Source organism: Wyeomyia smithii, chromosome 3 (genome assembly GCF_029784165.1).
Source record: "Wyeomyia smithii strain HCP4-BCI-WySm-NY-G18 chromosome 3, ASM2978416v1, whole genome shotgun sequence".
Lineage (NCBI taxonomy): Eukaryota > Metazoa > Arthropoda > Insecta > Diptera > Culicidae > Wyeomyia > Wyeomyia smithii.
In genome coordinates this window covers 167,319,036-167,339,538 of record NC_073696.1, presented here as the reverse complement: position 1 = coordinate 167,339,538, position 20,503 = coordinate 167,319,036, and the positions used below count along the sequence as shown (strand labels likewise).

General features: G+C 40.1%; 2 protein-coding genes across 4 annotated transcripts in view; both read right to left on the bottom strand.

Annotated features, from left to right (window-relative positions):
* The window catches only part of LOC129727207 (glutamate [NMDA] receptor subunit 1-like), a 476,845-nt gene that overhangs the window by 360,387 nt on the left and 95,955 nt on the right, over positions 1-20,503 (bottom strand). The window lies entirely within an intron of this gene.
* Positions 9,579-13,173, bottom strand: LOC129727203 (uncharacterized protein K02A2.6-like). The gene is made up of 2 exons (XM_055684771.1): positions 12,191-13,173; positions 9,579-12,038 (listed from the first exon to the last, which is right to left on the bottom strand). The coding sequence occupies exons 1-2, from the start codon at positions 13,171-13,173 to the stop codon at positions 11,657-11,659; spliced, it is 1,365 nt and encodes a 454-aa protein (XP_055540746.1). The 3' UTR covers positions 9,579-11,656.

Genomic DNA, 20,503 nt, shown 5'->3' with positions numbered 1-20,503 from the left:
TGGTTAGCATTAAATAATTTTCAAATAAGGTAGGTGATATCGTAACGTTATGCGCTACATACGAGCGAGTGGGGTTAAAAGTAGAACATCGCACAAAAAAAATAACCTCACTTTCTTGACACTCCCACGGGTTTGTTTACAAGGGATTGGAATTTTTTTTTCTATTTACCATTTAGTGATAGGAGCTAAGATAGGCAGTGCTGGGACTTTTAACCGGATATACACGAGATCCGGTTATCCGAAGCTCGGATCACGGATACTATCCGGATATTCGGATATCGATATCGATCGATATCGAATAGTCGGATATTCGGGTATCCGGATATTTATTATCCGGATATCCGTAATATTTTTCTGTCTTTTGAAACCCCGTCAAATAAAACGTAACACGAAAAATGGCTTTTTTCACAATCCCTCATCCCCTCGTAAGTAATTATTTATATAATTCTTTTTAAACTATGTTCGGATACAAAATCCGGATATCCCACTATCCGAAAATCCGGATGTCCTGTCGGATAATATCCGGATATCCGTTTGATTAGGATTTTGGATATTTGTCGGATATCCGATGCCGGATATCCGGATATTTTGATCCGGATAGTCCCAGCACTAAAAAAAAGATAAAAGTTAAAACGTATGATACGAGTACGAAAAAGATCGGAAAACTGTCCGCCTACGCGAATTCGTTACTACCAGGTAGTAAAACGCACTGTTCTGAAAAAATCTGATCTATCAGGTACGTAAACCCGTATGAAGCACACCACAATTTGGACGACATCTTCAATGACCGCAGGCCATATCATGGACTATACGGTCGAACAAGCCTCCCCGGAATCTGCAGAAGCACTCACCGGACTTTAAATGTAGAGAACAAACATTTTAATACCTCCTCCAGAAGTTTTCCTCCAGCTGGGGGGCATTGAACAAAAATTTTCCGGACTACTTCGTGATTAGGGCGAATTTTACAATGATAACAAAACTCAAAAAAGGCAAACAAAGTTTTCATTCACAAATTTAAATCCTAATTAACGATTCAACAATATATTTGTCATCCAAATATGCTAATAAAATCAAATTTGCTCTAACTTTGTCCATGTTACACTTAAAATTTGAATTTCAGTCGCTTTACATTGTATTTTTTAAAGTTTGTTGTTACGCCCTTTACTATGCGCCTTTTTAAATCTGCTCGACAGTATCGCCCTTTACTTTGGGCTTTATTTTGATCTGCTTGACAGTATCGCCCTTAACTATGCGCATTTTTTTATTTGCTCGACAGTATCGCCCTTTACTATGCGCCTTGTTTTCATCTGCTCGACATTATCGCCCTTTACTATAGAGCTTTCTACGCCAGATCTCACCAACACAGGCTTAGTCGTGTATCCTTATAAAATCGATTTATTTTCAACCAAAAAATCAGCTGATTTTCAATTTAGAAAAATATTTCACTTATGAATCCTAGTTCATTAGTGTTACCTGTTTTAACAAACTTTGTTTTAGTGGAAAAACAGATGAAATAGAACTAAAAATCGGCTTACAACTTGAATAAAAGTTCTGGACAGGAGGAAATTTTTTGTTACCACCAGCGTGTTGATTATTTGCAACCAAAAATAAAACTTGTATTAGTGAAATCGAGCACTAATACTAGCGCAGATAGGAAGGTCTATACGCCGTGTTTACTTTACTGTTGCTTTTATTGTTTATTTTGTTGACAACTTTGATTTCGCCCATTCATTAAGATGAAGTCAAGTTTCGCCTTTCACTAACGTAAACAACAAAAAGGGCGTATTCCTCATTCTATTTTGTTTCGATATAAAGTAGATTTCGCTCTTTACAAACATCGAACTTTTTAATAGTTAAGAAAAGAGATACATTATTTTCTCGAAGTTTAAAAGTAGGTAGTAGGTCACTTCATACGTTTCCGGTATAATCTCTATTTGTTCACAGTTTGCAAGATTCGCCCTTATCACGAAGTATTCCGGATTTATTCGTTCAGTACAGGGCTGCCAAGTATACAGGTTTTTCTGTATTATACAGATTTTTTGACCACGATACAGAAATGATACAGAATACACAATTCATACAGAATTTTGAATTTTAATACAGATTTGTACAAAATTTTAGCAATCGATTTTTTTTCTTGCTTATTTTCCGGCGATCTGGATTCGTCACTGGTGGAGGCGACTCCACCCAGGACCCTAACTTACGACCCGTTGTTCAACGGACCGACGCCAACGGCTCAACTTCCTCATGCGATGGAATGCGTGATCCCAGAAATTTTTCGCCTCAGAAAATCTCCCGGTGTCGGCTAGGACTAAACCTAGACCAGTTGGGTTGGTTGTGGGTGAATCATGCCACCCCACAACCATCGACACCTATGTCGGCGTTGGGATTCTAAGCCAGGCGTCGAGCGTGGTTGTTCGAGTTTTGCTGGGCGTCTGGCATTTAATAAGTGGGAAATTCCTTTTATTTGATTTTTTCTGGACATTCGACATTTGGCTAAGCGGGGAAGCTTTGGAGCAAAAATACCGGATTCTATTGCCTCTCTAGCAAAAAACACGGTTATAGACCTGAGTTTTCTTTCAAGAAATTTAACCCAACCTTTTTACGGTTCCAGGCGAAGTTTAAGGTTGGATGCCAAGCCCAGTTACCCCAAACCAGAGCACTTGTAGGCACACGAACAAAATACAGAAAAATACATTTTTTTTACGGGTGCATACTGATTTTTCAAAATAGAATCTGGCAGCTCTGGTTCAGTACTTAGATTGTTTAGGTATCGGTTGTAAAAATTAGATGGAGAGTTGAAACAACTGTAATCTTTTGGTTAATTCTTGGAAACGCAATTTTTAACAGCACACTTTTCAATCAAATCGAAAATTTTACAAGTCCATGTAAACAAACCCGCAACCACTGTCAAATTTCTTTCTTCTTCTTTTTTGTGACGTCACCGTGCAATGGTTACGTAATTACGTAACACCAAAACCTTAATTTAAATGACGCAAAAGTAGTTCTAACGTCCTGTTCTTGGTGGTAACGGAGTTGACCGTCATCATAAAACCATTAGAAAATTAAGTAAGATTAGGTAGCTATATAATTTGGTCCCACTGCTTTACACGGTTTTCTGGTTTTTAAAATCACGTTTGCTCAGAAAACGCAACTTTTTTCAAATGATTCATAAAACTGGTATAGCTCCAGGTCCTAATTGGGTTGTTTAGCTACATCAGTTTTTTCTAGCCTTTGGTATCCCTATACCGAGTAACAGTGAATGACAATGAATCTAACTAACCCAGGCGTCGAGCGTGGTTGTTCGAGTTTTGCTGGGCGTCTGGCATTTACTAAGCGGGAAATTCCTTTTATTTGATTTTTTCTGGACATTCGACATTTGGCTAAGCGGGGAAGCTTTGAAGCAAAAATACCGGATTCTATTGCCTCTCTAGCAAAAAAACACGGTTATAGACCTGAGTTTTCTTTCAGGAATTTTACCCAACCTTTTTACGGTTCCAGGCGAAGTTTAAGGTTGGATGCCAAGCCCAGTTACCCCAAACCAGAGCACTTGTAGGCACACGAACAAAATACAGAAAAATACAGTTTTTTTTTACGGGTGCATACTGATTTTTCAAAATAGAATCTGGCAGCTCTTGTTCAGTACTTAGATTGTTTAGGTATCGGTTGTAAAAATTAGATGGAGAGTTGAAACAACTGTAATCTTTTGGTTTATTCTTGGAAACGCAATTTTTAACAGCACACTTTTCAATCAAATCGAAAATATTACAAGTCCATGTAAACAAACCCGCAACCACTGTCAAATTTCTTTCTTCTTCTTTTTTGTGACGTCACCGTGCAATTTTAAAATCACGTTTGCTCAGAAAACGCAACTTTTTTCAAATGATTCATAAACTGGTATAGCTCCAGGTCCTAATTGGGTTGTTTAGCTATATCAGTTTTTTCTAGCCTTTGGTATCCCTATACCGAGTAACAGTGAATGACAATGAACTCATGTCCTGGGCACAAATCCATTTGTGCCCACTGTCAGCTGCCAGATAGAGGTGTATGAATAGTAGAGCGCCAATGAGATGTACGAAAAAAATTGACCTTTGAATATCGTTTAGCGGTAGGGCTCAGAAGTTTCGTCTTCTCAAAAAAAATCCGCATGGAAAGTTTCAGCTCGATCGGACAACGGGAACACGTGCCTTAAAGCGGCCAAAGTTTCACGAAAAATATCGATAAAGAATTAATACAGGTAGGTACATGAAATTGTCGAAATCAAATTTTTTTTCAGATGCCATATGTTTTAAAAACGCATGAAACGTTGAGATTTGGTGTTGACTCAAAAAAAAATTCAAAAAAATCAACTTCTAGGTCTTAGAAAATTTTCGCTCTTGGGGCCAATCGCATATATTTATATAAAATAAATCAACTTTATAATTTTGTTTAGCGGTAGGGGTCAAAAGTTTCGTCTTCTCGAATAAAGTCCCCATGCCATATTTCAGTTCGATCGGACATCGGGAACACGTGCCTCAAAGCGGTCAAAGTTTCCACTTTTTGACCGATGAAAATAATGCACAGGTAGTAGTTCATGAAATTGTCGGTATCGACATTTCTTTTAAATGACAAATGTCTTAGAAATGCATGAAACGTCGAGATTTGGTGTTAACTAAAAAAAAAATATAAAAAAATCGTGTTTCTGGGACTTAGAAATTTTTAAGCTGACAGACTTGAAACTCTGACCGCTTTGAGGCACGTGTTCCCGATATTCGATCGAGCTGAAATTTGGCATGGGGACTCGATTCGAGAAGGCGAAACTTTTGAGCCCTACCGCTATACGAAATCCGGAAATAGACGTTTCCTGTAGGACCTTACCCCCTATTTTTTATATTTTTTCTTCGAAGTACTTTGCATTCAAAGATTAATAGCGTTGAAATCAAATTTTTCCATGAGTATTAAATTTACTATTATTTTTTTAAAAGTGGAAAATGCATGAATGTTGAATATTTTTCATTCTTGCAGCACTGCAAAATATTTTTCATTCCAACTTTTTGGCAACATTGCCATTTTTGACATATTCTTGGTACTGTTGACAAAACCAAGCATCGTTCTATTTACTATGAAAAAACTTATGCACAGAAATTCAAATAACACATTACCTGACAAAATTCATTTAGAACTGCACCGAAATAGTCTTTTCGCAACTCGTACAATAATGAGACCACAACTTAACTTTCGATTCGGAGGCATCCAGCATCCGTTCAGCAAGACTGATTCATTGCTGCTGCGACTGTATTTCCTCTCTTCAGAAAATGTTTCAAAATTGTGGTAAACTATCCTTGAATTCTTTCAGCTTAAAACTAGGATGAATTTAATAAAAGCCTCGAGACACTAAGTCTACTCGTCCATCAGTAGAATTCCCAATATAATTTGCCACGCCACCCAAAGCGGTTTCATCAACTATCATTCTATTTATCACCTTCTGAACTGGTAACACTAAATCCACCTTCGGCGATCAAATGTGCAAGTAGTTTGGCAAGATTGCTATGCTTGCTTCAATGCATGTATGCTCTTCAACCGGATAATCCGGATTGTAACCCTTTTCGGACGAACAGTAAATTATGACCATGACCATCACTCGCTGATTTCTGATGACCAATCCGAGAATCCTATCTAACACTCATCCGTATCATTTTATCACCCGAACTCATTCGTTGTTCCCTGCTAAAAAGCTTTTTCGTTGCCCTTTATTTAGATCCTTTCGTACCAATTACTCTAAATAATCAAAATCGAGGCGCATGAGTTGTTAAATTAAGCGACCACACAGAGAAAAATAAAATGTTAGTATTGACCTTACACCTATGGTTATCGCAACAATCACAGAATTTTGTAGTTATTACCACAATAATTGTCACCTTGAAATAGTTCATGGTTGAGAATACCATGACAGTTAAAAAAGCAGTAACCATTTACATTGTCAAAAAAACCCAATCGCAGTGGTCATAGCGACCATGTTTTATCTGGTGATCAAAACTATCGATATTTGCAATAGAACTAGTTTACCGGTTAAATTTACCTAATTATGTAGTCATGCGAACAAACGTGTAATATTTTTCGAGCTGCAATATATTCAGACACCGTAATCTGCAACTGTCAAAACGTTGTCTGCAAAAATTTTGCATCTTCTCGTAGTTGTTCGAAATCGTGAACATATTTCTCCTTATCGGTCGTTTTCTTAGTGTCTGTCATTAGACAAAATATAATCCCTGCTGTGGGCATAAGATTAGGTAACTTCGGTTTACCAGGCCCACAGCGAAAGCGCCGATGTTTGTGAGTGAAAAAAAAATGGATAAACAGAAGTAAAATCTCTTGCTTTCGGGCAAGGCTGGTAACGAAACCTACTGATAAGGAACCGTGCCGGGATTTAACGAAATTGTTCGAACAAGGCCCGAGTAGTGCAGGAGAATGACGGCTGCCAGCGATTAACCATCAGAGCTGGTAACCACCGCTCAGTCACTAGTTTGGCTATCCGGCTTGGATGTGCAGCGGAACACTATTCACAAGCGATCTGGGATATGGAAAGCCAGAAAGGTTATGGAAAGCCAGAAAGGTAGATTCTTAAGAGCGGATACTATAAAATTAGTTGTTTTTGTTTTTTTTTTAATTCTAGCGAATCTATAGAATATAAGCTTCTTCCACCCAGTTATGAATTTGCTGTATCAAAACCAAAACACCAATCCTACGAATGGTATTACCCAAAAGTAATCTTAAAACTGGATGCTGAAACATTTGCATGTTTTGCCGGCAGTCGTAGTCCTGGTTCGGGATCAAGAATGGAACGATCCACAGGGATGTGAGAAGCAATTGCAATGTGCTTCGATTATTCAGGCGTAGAGAAACTATATACGGCTAGCGGTAGTTTTAATTCAAAAAGGTGCTAGCATACCTCAAGGAGATGATTTTGTTGCTTCCGAGAGGGCATCCCACTTGACCAGCACCGATGAGATTACCGCAAAAATGCTCTTCGTGCTTCCTCACAACTATCATTTAATGAATCGCATACTAAGACTGCAATCCGCCTTCCTGGAACATGCTCAGTCTTACTGTAATCAAATAATGAAGCAAGTTCGGTGAGACGAATTCTCGGTTGAACACATTGTTGATCGTATAATAACTAAATAACCAAATGGTTATGTTTGTTGTTTGAATTGTTATTTTCGCTTTTTGACTGTTCATGTAAGAAAATAATTGAAAATTGTTCGAAATAATTAATTTTGCGCTTATTGAATGGAGTACGCTAATCCGTGGCGCACCTAATTTTGTTCTTTTTTGACTTGTCAATGAAAAATAAATGTTCTTAGAGATTATGGTTCGTGAGCATAATTGCAAATTTTGTGTTACGATTACATTTTAAGTGCTTCTGCAAAGTATACAGTGCATGCAATTCTATGCAATGCGTAGAAAGAACGAGAACTGAAAATGTGGATTTGGCTCAAAAAAAAATATACCCATCCAGACGGGACAAGAACCATGAGTGGAGATTGCGGTTCGTGTTCCATCTGAATGTGGTATATTCCTCTCTGAACCTGAGTCATATCCTCAGTTCTCGTTTACCCCCGTTCATAAAACTTTATGCACTGCACTTTTATATTGTTTCTAATGTAACATACTATTTGGTGAGCCGAATATTCGGCAAAATTCATTTTTTTTCTGATATTCGGTGCATCTCTAGTAGACACCAACTGCCTCGAAGTCAAAACCATAGCTGGTTTCGTGAGCTTCAAAATTTGTCGCCTATTTTTCAAACTCAAAGGAGATTCAATAGTTTCAAGAACCACGTCGTCAAATATCGCAACCGAACCAGTTCCAAGAAGCTGCTCTTCGAGCACTAAGTCTGGCTGACTGTGCAGTACAGAGCCTCCGGTGGGTTGTTTTGCGACGCAGTCAAGAACGGGCTGGCGTCACTACAAACCCAACATCCTGGTATTTACTTCCACGAGGCGGTCGAATATGTAGGCAAGCACAAGGAGGCGTTTTTCAAAGTTCCGCACTGACCCCGAACGAGACTCAAACCGGTGGCGCTGGGCAGGTAAGTTAGCAGATGGTTAAGTACTGAAATCATTTCTTTAATATTTTGTTGATTCACACCTGCAGGCTTCTTCCACAAATTCTAACGCGATGCTGTATAGTTACTTTTTCGGTAACGAGTCACGAAAACAGGTGAACCTGTCACCAAGCAACAAGTTATCTACCTGGTAAGCGAGATAGAGAAAACCCACAAACATCTATCATCACCCTACTGGGATAGGCTATGGCTTAGTATAAAGTTTACAAATGTCTACGCTTTTACAAGAAGCAGGCATATGGCTGAGGAATATCTGACAAGTGGAGATCACTCGAAAGCGCTTACGCTCTACTCGCTCATGCTGTCTGACGGGTGAACGAATGGTACAAGATATTTGCCGAAGTTCTGTTGAAAACATTGCGGTCTGCATATCTTTCCGCATCCCGATGCCCGATTTTGTGGCATGCAGCATTGAGGCGTTATCGCCGCAAATTGAAATGGAAAAAAACTGATCGCATTCCGGTAATGGAAAACCTCTGCAAAGCATTCCACAACGTGTCTCGGTGTCGAGTAGTCAAATTTCACTGTCGGCTAGCTGGAAAACCGTATTATCCTCTTTCAATAATCCCATAAAACTTGACCTTGATCGGTTGCACGACCTTATAGAATGCAAAATAAGTTTCGATAAACGACGGTTAAGGAACGACGAAAAACTGCATCTCCAACTGTACGTTCGTTCCGTCGTAGAAGTTTCTTTGAAGTTGAAAAACTTTTCCGTTTTGTTAACAGATCTGAAGTCAAGTTCGAGTCGAGTGCCAGCAGCTCAGTATGGTGAATATGTGTTAGAGGAAAGCGAAGCTGGACAGGTACAGCCGAACCCAATAGAAGAATTCATACTAGAGCCCAATAAATGCTACCGTATACTATTTAGTGGAGAACGCTATCAGTTTATGGAGAATGTTAACGTACATATTTTCCGCTTGGAAGTGCAAATGGGATCGGACCGAACCAAGGCCATTCTTTCGCTGCGCGAAAAACTAAACATTCAGCGAGTATTCAAACACTTCAATCCGCATCGTGACTGTAAGGAGAAAATATCGGTCATCAGTTCGTGCTATATCATTCCAACGTAAGTGGGATTATTAAACTACTATGCTTGTACCAAACGGAAGAATAAGCCAATTTTTTTCTCCAGGCTTCATCTTGGATCACAGACCAAACAAAACAACCAACCAATGTTGTCAAATAAGTTTTACAAATTACGACAAAAATTATGAACAACCACGATCTCTGTCTGCAGAACGTTGGAATCAGTTTCAGTATGCCTCAAGCTTTACGGAGTAATGGTAAGTTTGAAATTGTTAAAATTAACTGCATAGACATGTTTGCATGAAATCCCTCAATACAATCCGTTTATTTTTATCAACCATTTCAATGTCAGAATCTTATTTTATATCAAAATATTTATGATTATCTTTTCGGAGTTGTGGTCACCTGGTATTCGAATATGTCAGTAATAAAACGCTGAAACTTTACGACTTGATATCACGCACTTTTATTCTCTCAACGTTAGACTTCCAATCCGCTTCGATCTCTACTCAATCAGTCGGTAGAGTCTTCCCGTGTATAGTCTGGTTTCACACACATTCTTGAACCATAGTGCATCTATGTTGGGTTGGTCTGTTTCTGAATACCACACTCCCCCCTTACTTAGGATTTACCTCAACATTCGTTACATACTCTTGTAAATAACTAGGAAGCTTTTGTTCTCGGCAACTACGTGGTTTCTCCACTAGTTGCTCAGTTGAAGTTGGTTGATCTTCGGTAATATCCTTTGGATCCGTTTGAGTTAGCAATTCTTCCGAGCCCTTAGGTCCTTCAGGATGAATAGGCTTCAGATGTGAGACATTCCGATTGTATATTTTCCCGCTACTTTTGGATCGTATTTCTGCCTCTGTCCCTGTTCGTTTTACAATTTCATACAGTTCCGGACTGAAGTTGCTTGACAGTTTGTTTTCTTTTACAGTACGTTTCGCTACCACTAGATCACCCTCTACCAAGTTGTTTTTTCTAGCTTGCCTACGAGTATCACACAGTTCCGTTGCTTTTAATTTCTTCATCCAATCGCGATCTCTCACGCCTTCTGTAAGTAGTGCTGCTGATTCATTAATGCTAGGTAGTTCATCTCTCAAGATTCTGCCAAACATTAAGCTTGAGGGTGCTATTCCTGTTATGGTATGGAGCGTTGAATTATACATAAGTAGAAAATTTCTTAGGTCCCATTTCCAGTCCCCTTGGCTTGTTTCTTGGCTTATGCGCAAACGCTTCAAAATAGTGTTATTCATGCGTTCCACTTCTCCATTCGCTTGTGGCCAGTATGGAGTAGTCTTTTGTTGCTCAATGCCAAACTCCTTGCAAAATTGCCTCAAAGAATCGCTGATGAATTGTGGACCATGATCTGAACGTAGAACTTCTGGAACACCAAATCGGGAAAATGTTTCGAAAAGTGCTTTTACTGTAAGATCTGCCGTAATTTGTTTCATGACTACTACCTCTACAAAACGGCTAAAATAGTCTATCAGTACCAGAAGATTATGTCCGGTGGGGAGGGGTCCTAAGAAGTCAACAGCAATTTCGGACCACGCTTTTGTTGGCATCTTCGTCCTTTGCATCGGTTCTGGAGGAGTGGTTGTTGAAACAAGGGTACAAAGGTTGCAGCTTTTGACATATTTGTCCACTTCCATATCTAATTTTGGCCACCAGACTTTTTGTCTAAGCCTGCGTTTCATGACTGTCACGCCTGGATGATCCTCGCGAGCGCATGCCATGATGTGGAAATGGAGTTTTTCTGGAATTACCAGCCTGTCTCCGCGCATAACAACGCCATCTGATGTATGTAACTCTGACTTGAAACATTTATATGCTTTGGCTGTTTCTGGCCACAGATCTGTAGTCAATGCTTGGATCACTTCTTGAAGTGTTTTATCTTCTTTAGTTGCGTCGACGACATCCTTCAAAACAATTGCGTCTGGCACAGCAAATTCAACTAGTTGGCGAATGTAAACTTCTGATGTTTTATCGAATGCTGTGGGGGAGGACACTGACAACCGTGAAAGAGTATCGGCTAAATTACTAGCACCTGGCTCATGGATGATATCGTAATTATAGGCCTGCAACCTTAGTACCCAACGCTCTATTCGTGGACAGGGGCGAGATCTCGGGTTGATAGGAACTTCAGCGCCTTACAATCGGTGATAAGTGAGAATTTCGTTCCTAGTAAATAGAGCTTAAATTTTTCCACAGCCCATACGATCGCCAGAGCTTCCCGTTCCGTTTGAAAGTATTTTCTTTCAAGATCAGTGAGAGCTTTGCTACCAAAGGCAATAATCTTGGACGTGCCTTCGTTATTTTCCTGTAGAAGGACTGCACCCAAACCTTCCGGACTAGCGTCGGCTATCAATTTTATCTTACCAGTTTTGTTGAAGAAACCCAAATAACCGATATTACTGACAGCAGTTTTGATGGCTTCAAAAGCCATTTGCTGCTGCTGTTTCCATATGAAAACATTCCCCGTGCGTAGAAGCTGTCTAAGAAGTTCTGTTTTCGCAGCTAGATTGGGAACGACCGACCGATGTATGTCACCAGTCCTAGAAAACTTCTAAGTTCTGGTGCATTTCTTGGCTCTCGAAAACCTTTGATAGATGCCAGCCGATCTTCTGTGGTCTTAACTCCGTTCTCGTTCAACACATGACCAAGGAACTCGAGCTCAGGAACCCCATATACAAATTTTTGATGATTGAGCAACACGCCATATTCTTTAAGCCGATTTTGTAATCCCTGTAGTCGTTTGTCGTGTTCCTCTTTAGTTGAACCATACACTACTACATCGTCAAGATAGACAATTATACCTTCTAATCCCGCTAGAATAGTTTCCATAGTTTTCTGAAATATTTCGGGTGCGCAGCTTATCCCAAACATAAGTCGTTTGTATCTATGAGCAAAAAGGATAAAGTTACATTACGATACTAAAAGAAAGAATTTATTGGATAACATCCTGATAATTTAAAAAAATCACTCAGCAGTAGAATAATCAAAATGCGTACCCTAACTTATTAGAATATTATAGAAATTAGTAGAATCTACCTGTAAAGGCCAGTTTTCGTTATGAACGTTGTTATCGGTCTTGATTCTTTAGAAATTTCGAGTTGATGATAGGCATCTTTGATATCGATCTTGGAGAACGTAGTCGCACCATCAACCGATCCCAAGATCTCGTCCACCAATGGTAATGGATGCGTTTCTCGTAGAACTGCTCCATTAGCCCTACGCATGTCAATGCACAGTCGGATGTCACCGGAATCCTTGAGAACGGGGACCATCGGAGAAACCCACGGAGATGGCTCATGAACCTGCTCTATGAAACCTTGAGTTAGAGGCATGTTCAGTTTTTCTTCGACCTTATCCTCGAGCGCATATGGTACTCTTCTGTAGGCTTGATGAACAGGTTGAATACTGTGATCAATGGGTATTTCAACGGTTACTCCCTTGATTTTAGGAAACTCCATCGATGATTCTTCCACGCGTCCTATTCCGAACCCAACTTTAAGGACGTGAAGTGCTTTAGCAGTCTCATCTCCTAACAAGCACTGCTGGCCACTTTTAGCCACATAAAATTTTGCATCGGTTTGTTGGCCTCCTCCTTGTACCATAGCTGTGAAGCTTCCTGTTATCTTCATTGGCGTATTCGTGCCATAACCAGAAAGTGTTTTATCTACGGTAGTAGTCATATCCTGAACAGCAACACCCTTTCTCTTCATCTCCTCCCATGCTGATTGACTTATGACATTCGCTGCGGCTCCGGAATCTATTACCATGGGTATGTTCACCCCACCCACAGTGAATCTAAATGTATTATTTCCCATGGCGTAGAAAATATATCCTTCATTTTGGTTTTCTTCGTTTGTTGTCTCTTGCACTGATTCTCCTTGCACAGTTCGGATACGCTTCGGTGTGACTGTTGATTGGCGGTCCTGATTAGGGCGCTTACGGCACTGTCTTGCAAAATGTCCAATGTTTTTACACTGCAAACAAGCTGCGTGCTTGGCCGGGCAAAATTCTGCTCCCATCGTATGTCCACGTCTTCCACACGAGAAACACACTGGTTCAGATCGTCCTGTGCCTGGTCTTCTGGTATATACAGAGTTTGGCCGTCCTCTCGCAGAGCTACTTCGAAAAATCCGTTGTGGTGTTTGGTTCCATCCACGATCTTGCTTCACAGGTTGTTTCCATAATTTTGTTAATCTTTTCAACGGTTGTCGTACCACTAAAATCTTTAAGCTTCTTTTCACTCTCCTCTAGACTTGTGCCGAGAGCTTCAACTTCCTCAAGGCGCATGTTTTTCTTCAACATTTTCTCACGTAGTTTATTGGACGCACACTTTTAACAATTTGATCCAAGATCATTTCATCTGCTTTCTCATACTCGCAACGTTTATTTTGGGTTCTTAGCCGTAGAACAAAATCGGAAAAACGCTCAGACGATTTTTGAGAAATTTGCCTGAATTGGTGGCGCTCGTATATACGGCGGTCTCGCGAATCGTACAGAACGTTCGGATATTATTCACGGTATTCACGGTTGTGAAAATGAATCAGGTATTTTTTAATAAAATGAATGCAAGTAACTTTTATTAATATGTTCACAGTTTCAGATACTGAGAGCAAAAGACCATCGGAAACTCATTATGAAGCGTAGTGGAATAAACATACTTTTGGTACACCTAAAGGTAATGTGTAAGAGTGACAAGTAGTAATTGCCACTCATTGAATTTCTACTTTTAGGAAACCGGGTGTTGGGGATCCAAACGTGTTTGGCGTGGCTCGTAATAAACCATCCCAGACTAAGCTGACAGCATTTTGCGTTTTGTTGAAGTAGAAATAACTGAAGGCACATATGCTGATATGGTACCGAAATCAGACACCAATGCTTGAATCGCTTCCAACCTTGACACCTCTATCTTCAAACTACAGATTAGTTATAAAGTTAGTTATATAACTATATATTAAACTAAACATAAAAACTAGGGACATTGTACATTTCGACTAAAAGTGCTGCCACACGATGCACAGTGGCATAGTTTCTTCTGGCAGACGTGATAGATTTCTATGTTGTAGTTTTTATGGAATATAAGAAACAATTCTTTTAAAAAGTATGAACTATAACGTAAAAAGCGTAAACTATTAGCGAGAGCGCTAAACAGTAGACTGCCAAATAATCTATAACATAGAGCGGTCAGGACGAAATAGTGCCTAGTCACCATGTTATAGTTTTTTGATAGTCTACATTTTAGACTTTACGAACTAATTTCATTTTTGTCATATGACTTACATTTTTTAAGTTTAGTAAAGCGGGCAACGTATGTAGTTTTTCGAAAATGCTAAAATAAACGGGAATAGAAGGTGTGACTTTTAGGCTTAAAAAATATTTTCCCTCGTCCAGACGGGACTCGAACCCGCAATCTCCGTTGTCTCCGGCAAGGTGTTTTGGCCAATTAAACTCTGGGAAAGGTATAATTCATTCTAAGCCAAAGTCAAATCACCCTCTACTATTGTGTTCCCGTATCCCAGCATGCCACGATGAACTGCAAAAAAAATTTCTAAGCCTAAAAGTCACACCTTCTATTCCCGTTCATTTTCGCATTCTCGAAAAACTACATACATTGCCCGCTTTACTACATTTTAGAGCTTTCAGTTTTTTAAGGTCATAGTTGTCCAAAATTTCAAAAAAAAATTAACAGAATTATATCACGTCTGTCATAGGAAACTATAAGGGAACTATACAAACATAACAAAAACAATTCAGTTTAATTCTAAGTTCAGAATACAATATTTTATATATTATACACTTCGATCGGCGTTATTCAAATCAGTGTGATGACAAGAACTTGTCCTCAACGAGGAGGAAAAACAAAATAAATCGTTGAGTTGTCTCCAAAATAGTAGAAGTTGTCATTTCTACCATTCTGGGGGTCAGCTTGACTCGATTGGATCGGTGGTTTTCAACCGACTGCTTGATTTGGTTCAGACAACAAATACATGGTTGAAGCAACAAATTCTCATGTTGGCATCTGAAAATGACTATTCTCTTGTCATACGAACAATTAGGTGGATGGTTCATTATGACTAAACACAAACATTATGACAGTTTTAAAGTATAAAAAAAAACATTGTCATCTTAAACATACATGGTCGATTTCACCATTCGATTTTTGGTTTTGGTATTGTTGTAATAACCACAGAATTGTTATCTATACCATATAAAATAGTCGGTTGAAAACCACCGATCAAATCTGCTCATGCTGACCCCTAAAATAGTAAAAATTACCATGTTTTTTTTCTATGTGCAGAGGTCCCGCATTTTGCGAGACAGTCCCGCTACTAAAAAAAATGTGCTACTTAGAAAAACGTCTCGCAAAGTGTCCCACGTTTATCGAAAGTATCTCTAACGCCTTTGAAATGTCCAACGGTTTCAACAAATATAGGACATCGTGCCTTTCTGTTAAGTAACATTTTACTCACGAATGTGCCTCTTTACGTCTATAATAGCCAAATTGAACAAATGTAAGGGCAGTAGAAAACCATTCAGTGAAAAAACGAACTTCTGAAATAATGTTTCTGCCTCACTGTTTTCTCCGGTTGCATAAGAGCAAGCCCACCAGTGGCTAAATTGAAGTTTCTAAAGCTAGTTTGGCAACTCCCACCATAACGCGGCAACCGCACCGGGCGTCGCTATGTTGGTTTGGGAAATAACAATCCTCACCTCGGGTAGTAGCGAGTTATTAAATTTGGCAACGCGATAGCAACGAGCCGAATCGTTGCTATTTGATAAAATGTCAAACTGTTGTTTTTTTTGTGCTCGATAGTGAATGTTCGTAATAATATTACGAAGATGATGAGTGTTTCAAATGCGGACTCAATTGGTCGGTCTCGGAAGACGAAGTGTTTTGCCTCGCTCGTTAAACACGTCTTAGGACGCAAGTGTCGGCGTGAACCACTACTCAATTTTATTTCCGATTGAGCTGAAATTTTGCATAAGGTGTTTTTTCGAGCAGGTAAACATTTTGTATAGGTTTTTTATTGAGATGACCATTTTGGTTGGCATTTTGGTCTGCAACCTACACGATGCGGAAATCTCAATTCTCACAAGATTGGCCAATATTATTCAATAAACCTGGAAGGTTTAAGCAAATCTGCTCGGGCCTATTTTCCCGTTTCGTTTGGTCGTTGTATAAAAAACCATTTTTCTCCTTTACCGCTGTTTCAATCTTCAATAACAACCTAAGATGCGTTCGAAAGCGGCGTTGGAAATGGTCATCGGTATAGACCGTTGTTAAAACGCTGGATGGCACCTTCCTCCATATGGCGGTCAATATTTGGCTATTTACTAGGCTGCGAGTCGCCCCGAATCTTTCCAAAAACCATTTTCTTAATCGCGTATAAGGAAATTTGTTTTGCGAAATCACTTTCTTCATCACTAGAATCAATCAAATAATCGAAAACAACTTACGCGTTCTATATTTAAGTTCTTTTTGGCGGCAAATTTTCAAATAATAATAGCAAACTGTGGGAACCGAGACAGCATGAAATACAGAATACAACTAATGACAGTTTGCCAGCTTTCAGTACACGCTCGTAAATAATAACTCATGAACTGAGCAACTCTGGCTCAGTTCAGAACGATGATCGTAGACGTCAAAAAATGAGTAGAAGTCCTTTTTGGTTTTGAGTAACTTTGACTCACTTTTTGGGTTCCCTTCATATAACTTAGTTCTGAGTAACGTCGCATATAACGACGTCCACTTTGAAAGATGATGACGATGTGCTTCAGTTTGTGACATATGTTTTTTAATTGTGTGCGCCTCAGAAGGCATTATAACTGTTTACTTTTATTACAAGGTAATTATTGATGAACATGTGTTGTCGTTTATTGGCCGTGGCGGATTTCTAGCCAGTAATGAAACTGAACTGTACCCAAAAAATGAGTAATGTCGTACTCACATTTTGAGTAATAATGACTCATTTCAAAGACGCCTAGTGTTACTCAGTTTTGAGTATTTGTGGAGTTACTCAATTTAAGAGTTGATCCACTTTTTACGAAAATGCGTCAAATGTTACTCATTTTAGAGTTATTATTTACGAGCGTGTAGAATAGAGCTTTCTGACAGCTCAGTCATGCACACTAAACTCGGATTGTTTGCCTCATAAATGACTCTTGCTTAACTCTACCGGGGTTAAGCAAATCGAAAAATATAGTCTTTTTTGAGTTGCTCGGTACTGGAAATCAAATACTTATGTTGTAGGATACTATCCGTAAACAAATCTCACAATTCGCATAGGAATAAATTAAGTTTCAAGTCAATGAAAGAAAATGAAAATTCCGCAATCAATGCAGACATTTTGACAGCACATTGCCTGCCTCATTTTCAATCCGACTTATACGGTGTAAAGTGCACCAATACATGCACAATTGGAGAGGTCTATAGTCATTTAAGCCAACGTTGCGGGACGTGCCCAGTTTTACGGAAAAAGTAATTTAAATAAACATATGAGGATGAAAGAAATTATGTACGCACAAGTAAAAAAATCTGCAAAAGAATTATGTTATCGATAACTTGGGAGAACGGAAACAAAGTTAAAACAAAGTTACGTGAAATGGAGGGAACATTTTATAAAGTAGAAAGAACGTAGATCATTCCAGAAACGATTGACTGACGGATAAGTTGGTGATTACTAGATTCACAAAAAATATGCGAAATACATCACAAACAAACATTTTGCCAACACTGGCTAGTGACGGTCTTCAGAAATTGGCAACTGCCGGTGTGAAAAAGAAATAGTGAAATTGGTAACCCCCATTAGCATCGACCGGTGCGAAAATCGGTTGCTATCCAAAATAGCAACGGCCAGCGTTGTGAAAATAGCAACTCAAATGGCAACTCACCGGTGCGCTTGCTCTAAGCATTCACAGTTCTTGCTTCGAACCTCTGAAATGAGCCTGATCTTGGAATTCAAGCCTGTTTTGCCACTATATAAAATTAACAGCATTTTGTATCAATAAATAATTACGTAATTATGGATGACCGATACAATATCTAATTAGAGTAATTGCAGAGTAAGTATATTGGTACTGGATACGAACAAGTATGGAAGGCTCAAAATCATCACTATTATAGAGAAAAACTATGTGAACCACTACTCGAGAAGCCAGAGGAAAATATTTATGTTTAATGAAATAAACTATTCGTTAAAAAATTTATTTAGGGCTTCGTAATCACCGAAGCTGGCTGATTTATTGCAGCAGAACACTATAACGACAGACAAACAAAAGACAAAAACCGTTTGACGAAAATAAGTTAGTAGGCAATTATCTCACATGGTGGCACACGAATGTAACGTTTCGAATAAGGACGAGGCACGTCTGTTTGTCTGTGCTATAACTATTTCCGAAAGTGCCATAACGCAAAGGGCAATTCTTTGAGTCCGCCACCGTTGTTACGTTTGGAATCGCTTCCAAAAGCGATCAGCGGAAATATTTCTATTGGTAAAACACTGATTGCCTCTAATGTTCATTTATCTAATGATTCTCTGGTAGCTTGTTGAGCAGTACTACAGTTGTTTATTTTCGCTCCGTTCGCTTTGTACGTTCGTTCGTAAGTTTGTGTGGTCGCGTTGGAAACCGACGCTACAATGAACCCTAATATGGGTAAATCAAAAACCAGTTTCAGTACGGGGAAACGGCCTCGGCCTGACAAGTAGTAGAAGAAGGAAGTAGTGAAGAAGGAAGTAGTGAAGAAGGAAGTTGTGAAGAAGGAAGTAGTGAAGAAGGAAGTAGTGAAGAAGGAAGTAGTGAAGAAGGAAGTAGTGAAGAAGGAAGTAGTGAAGAAGGAAGTAGTGAAGAAGGAGAAAATCCCGCCTTTCTATGTGAAAGGCTTCCCGGAAGGCCTACGCGAAGCAATAGCGTTTTATATCGACAAAGGACTGAAATGCACCATCTGCATGTGCACTGAGGGATACAAACTGATGGTTCCGTCGTTGAACCATTACAAGGCGGTGCAAGCGATACTGCAGAAACACGAGGTGGAATATTTCTCCCATGATATCGAAGCAGAAAAACCCCTCAAGGTTGTTCTCCGTGGTCTTTCTGACATGGAAGATGACACCCTGTTGGAGGAACTAAGGGCAAAAGGACTCAAGCCAATCCAGATCCACAAGATGACGCGACAAAACAAAACTCGGAAGTACCGTGATCAATTATATCTCGTAAACCTGGAGAAAAATTCAACGTGCCTGGCGGATCTGCAGTCCATCCGAGCACTTTTTCGCATCATCGTAGCCTGGGAGCGCTACAAACCAGTGCATCGTGACGTCACCCAATGCTCTAACTGCCTGCTGTTTGGACACGGGACTAAAAATTGCCATATGGCGTACCGTTGCATCAAGTGTGGCCAAACGCACGCCCCGATGCCTGCCAGCTGATGGAGACCGCCGATCCGGTGTGCGCCAACTGTGAGGCTGCCCACAAAGCAACCAGCAGAACGTGCCCGAAACGCGCAGAGTTCATCGAGATTTGTAAGCGGGCCTCCACCAACAATCAACCAGGTTGCCGAAAGGTGCCTCCAAACAAGGAGTTCCCTGCCATTGGCTCCCAGCACCCCATACCTTTGCTCGCCCCGCTACCGCTGAATCCAATCACCAAACCAGTCACAGCTGCCTCTACGTATGCTGAAGCAACAAGATTCGGTAGCCGTTCACTCCCACCAGGTCTCCAAGTGAACTCGTCCGCAATGGCTTTCTCCCAAGCTGCAACTGGCACAACTGACAGCGAACCCATGCTCACCTTGGAGCAATACGTTTCACTGGTCGTGGAATGCATCAACACTTTTCGCACTTGCACAAATATGGACTGTGAAATCATCAAGATTGCTAACTGGAACGCTTGCTCCATCAGGAACAAGAATTACGAGCTTGTTGACTTCCTCAACGTACACAAAATAGACATTGCAATCATCACGGAGACGCATCTCAAACCTGAGGTGTACATCTTTCTTCCCATTACCATCATCGCAGCCTACTGTCCCAAGCAAGTCAACGTAAGAGACGGGACGGCAACGAACCTAAGAAGCGACATCATCAAACTGACTCGGAGGCAGGGGCAGTTCATCATTGCGGGTGACCTCAACGCAAAACACCAAGCCTGGGGCAACAGTCGACGCAACCAAAACGGCCTGATCCTCTTCAACGACATACAAGTAGTCCACTACAACATCCTAGGTCCGGCCGCTCCCACCCGGTTGAGCAGATCCGGAGTACACGCAACCATCGACCTGTTTATCTCCAATATGGGCAACATCACCGACCCGGTTGTTCACCAAGAACTCAGCTTGGACCACTTCCCAGTGGT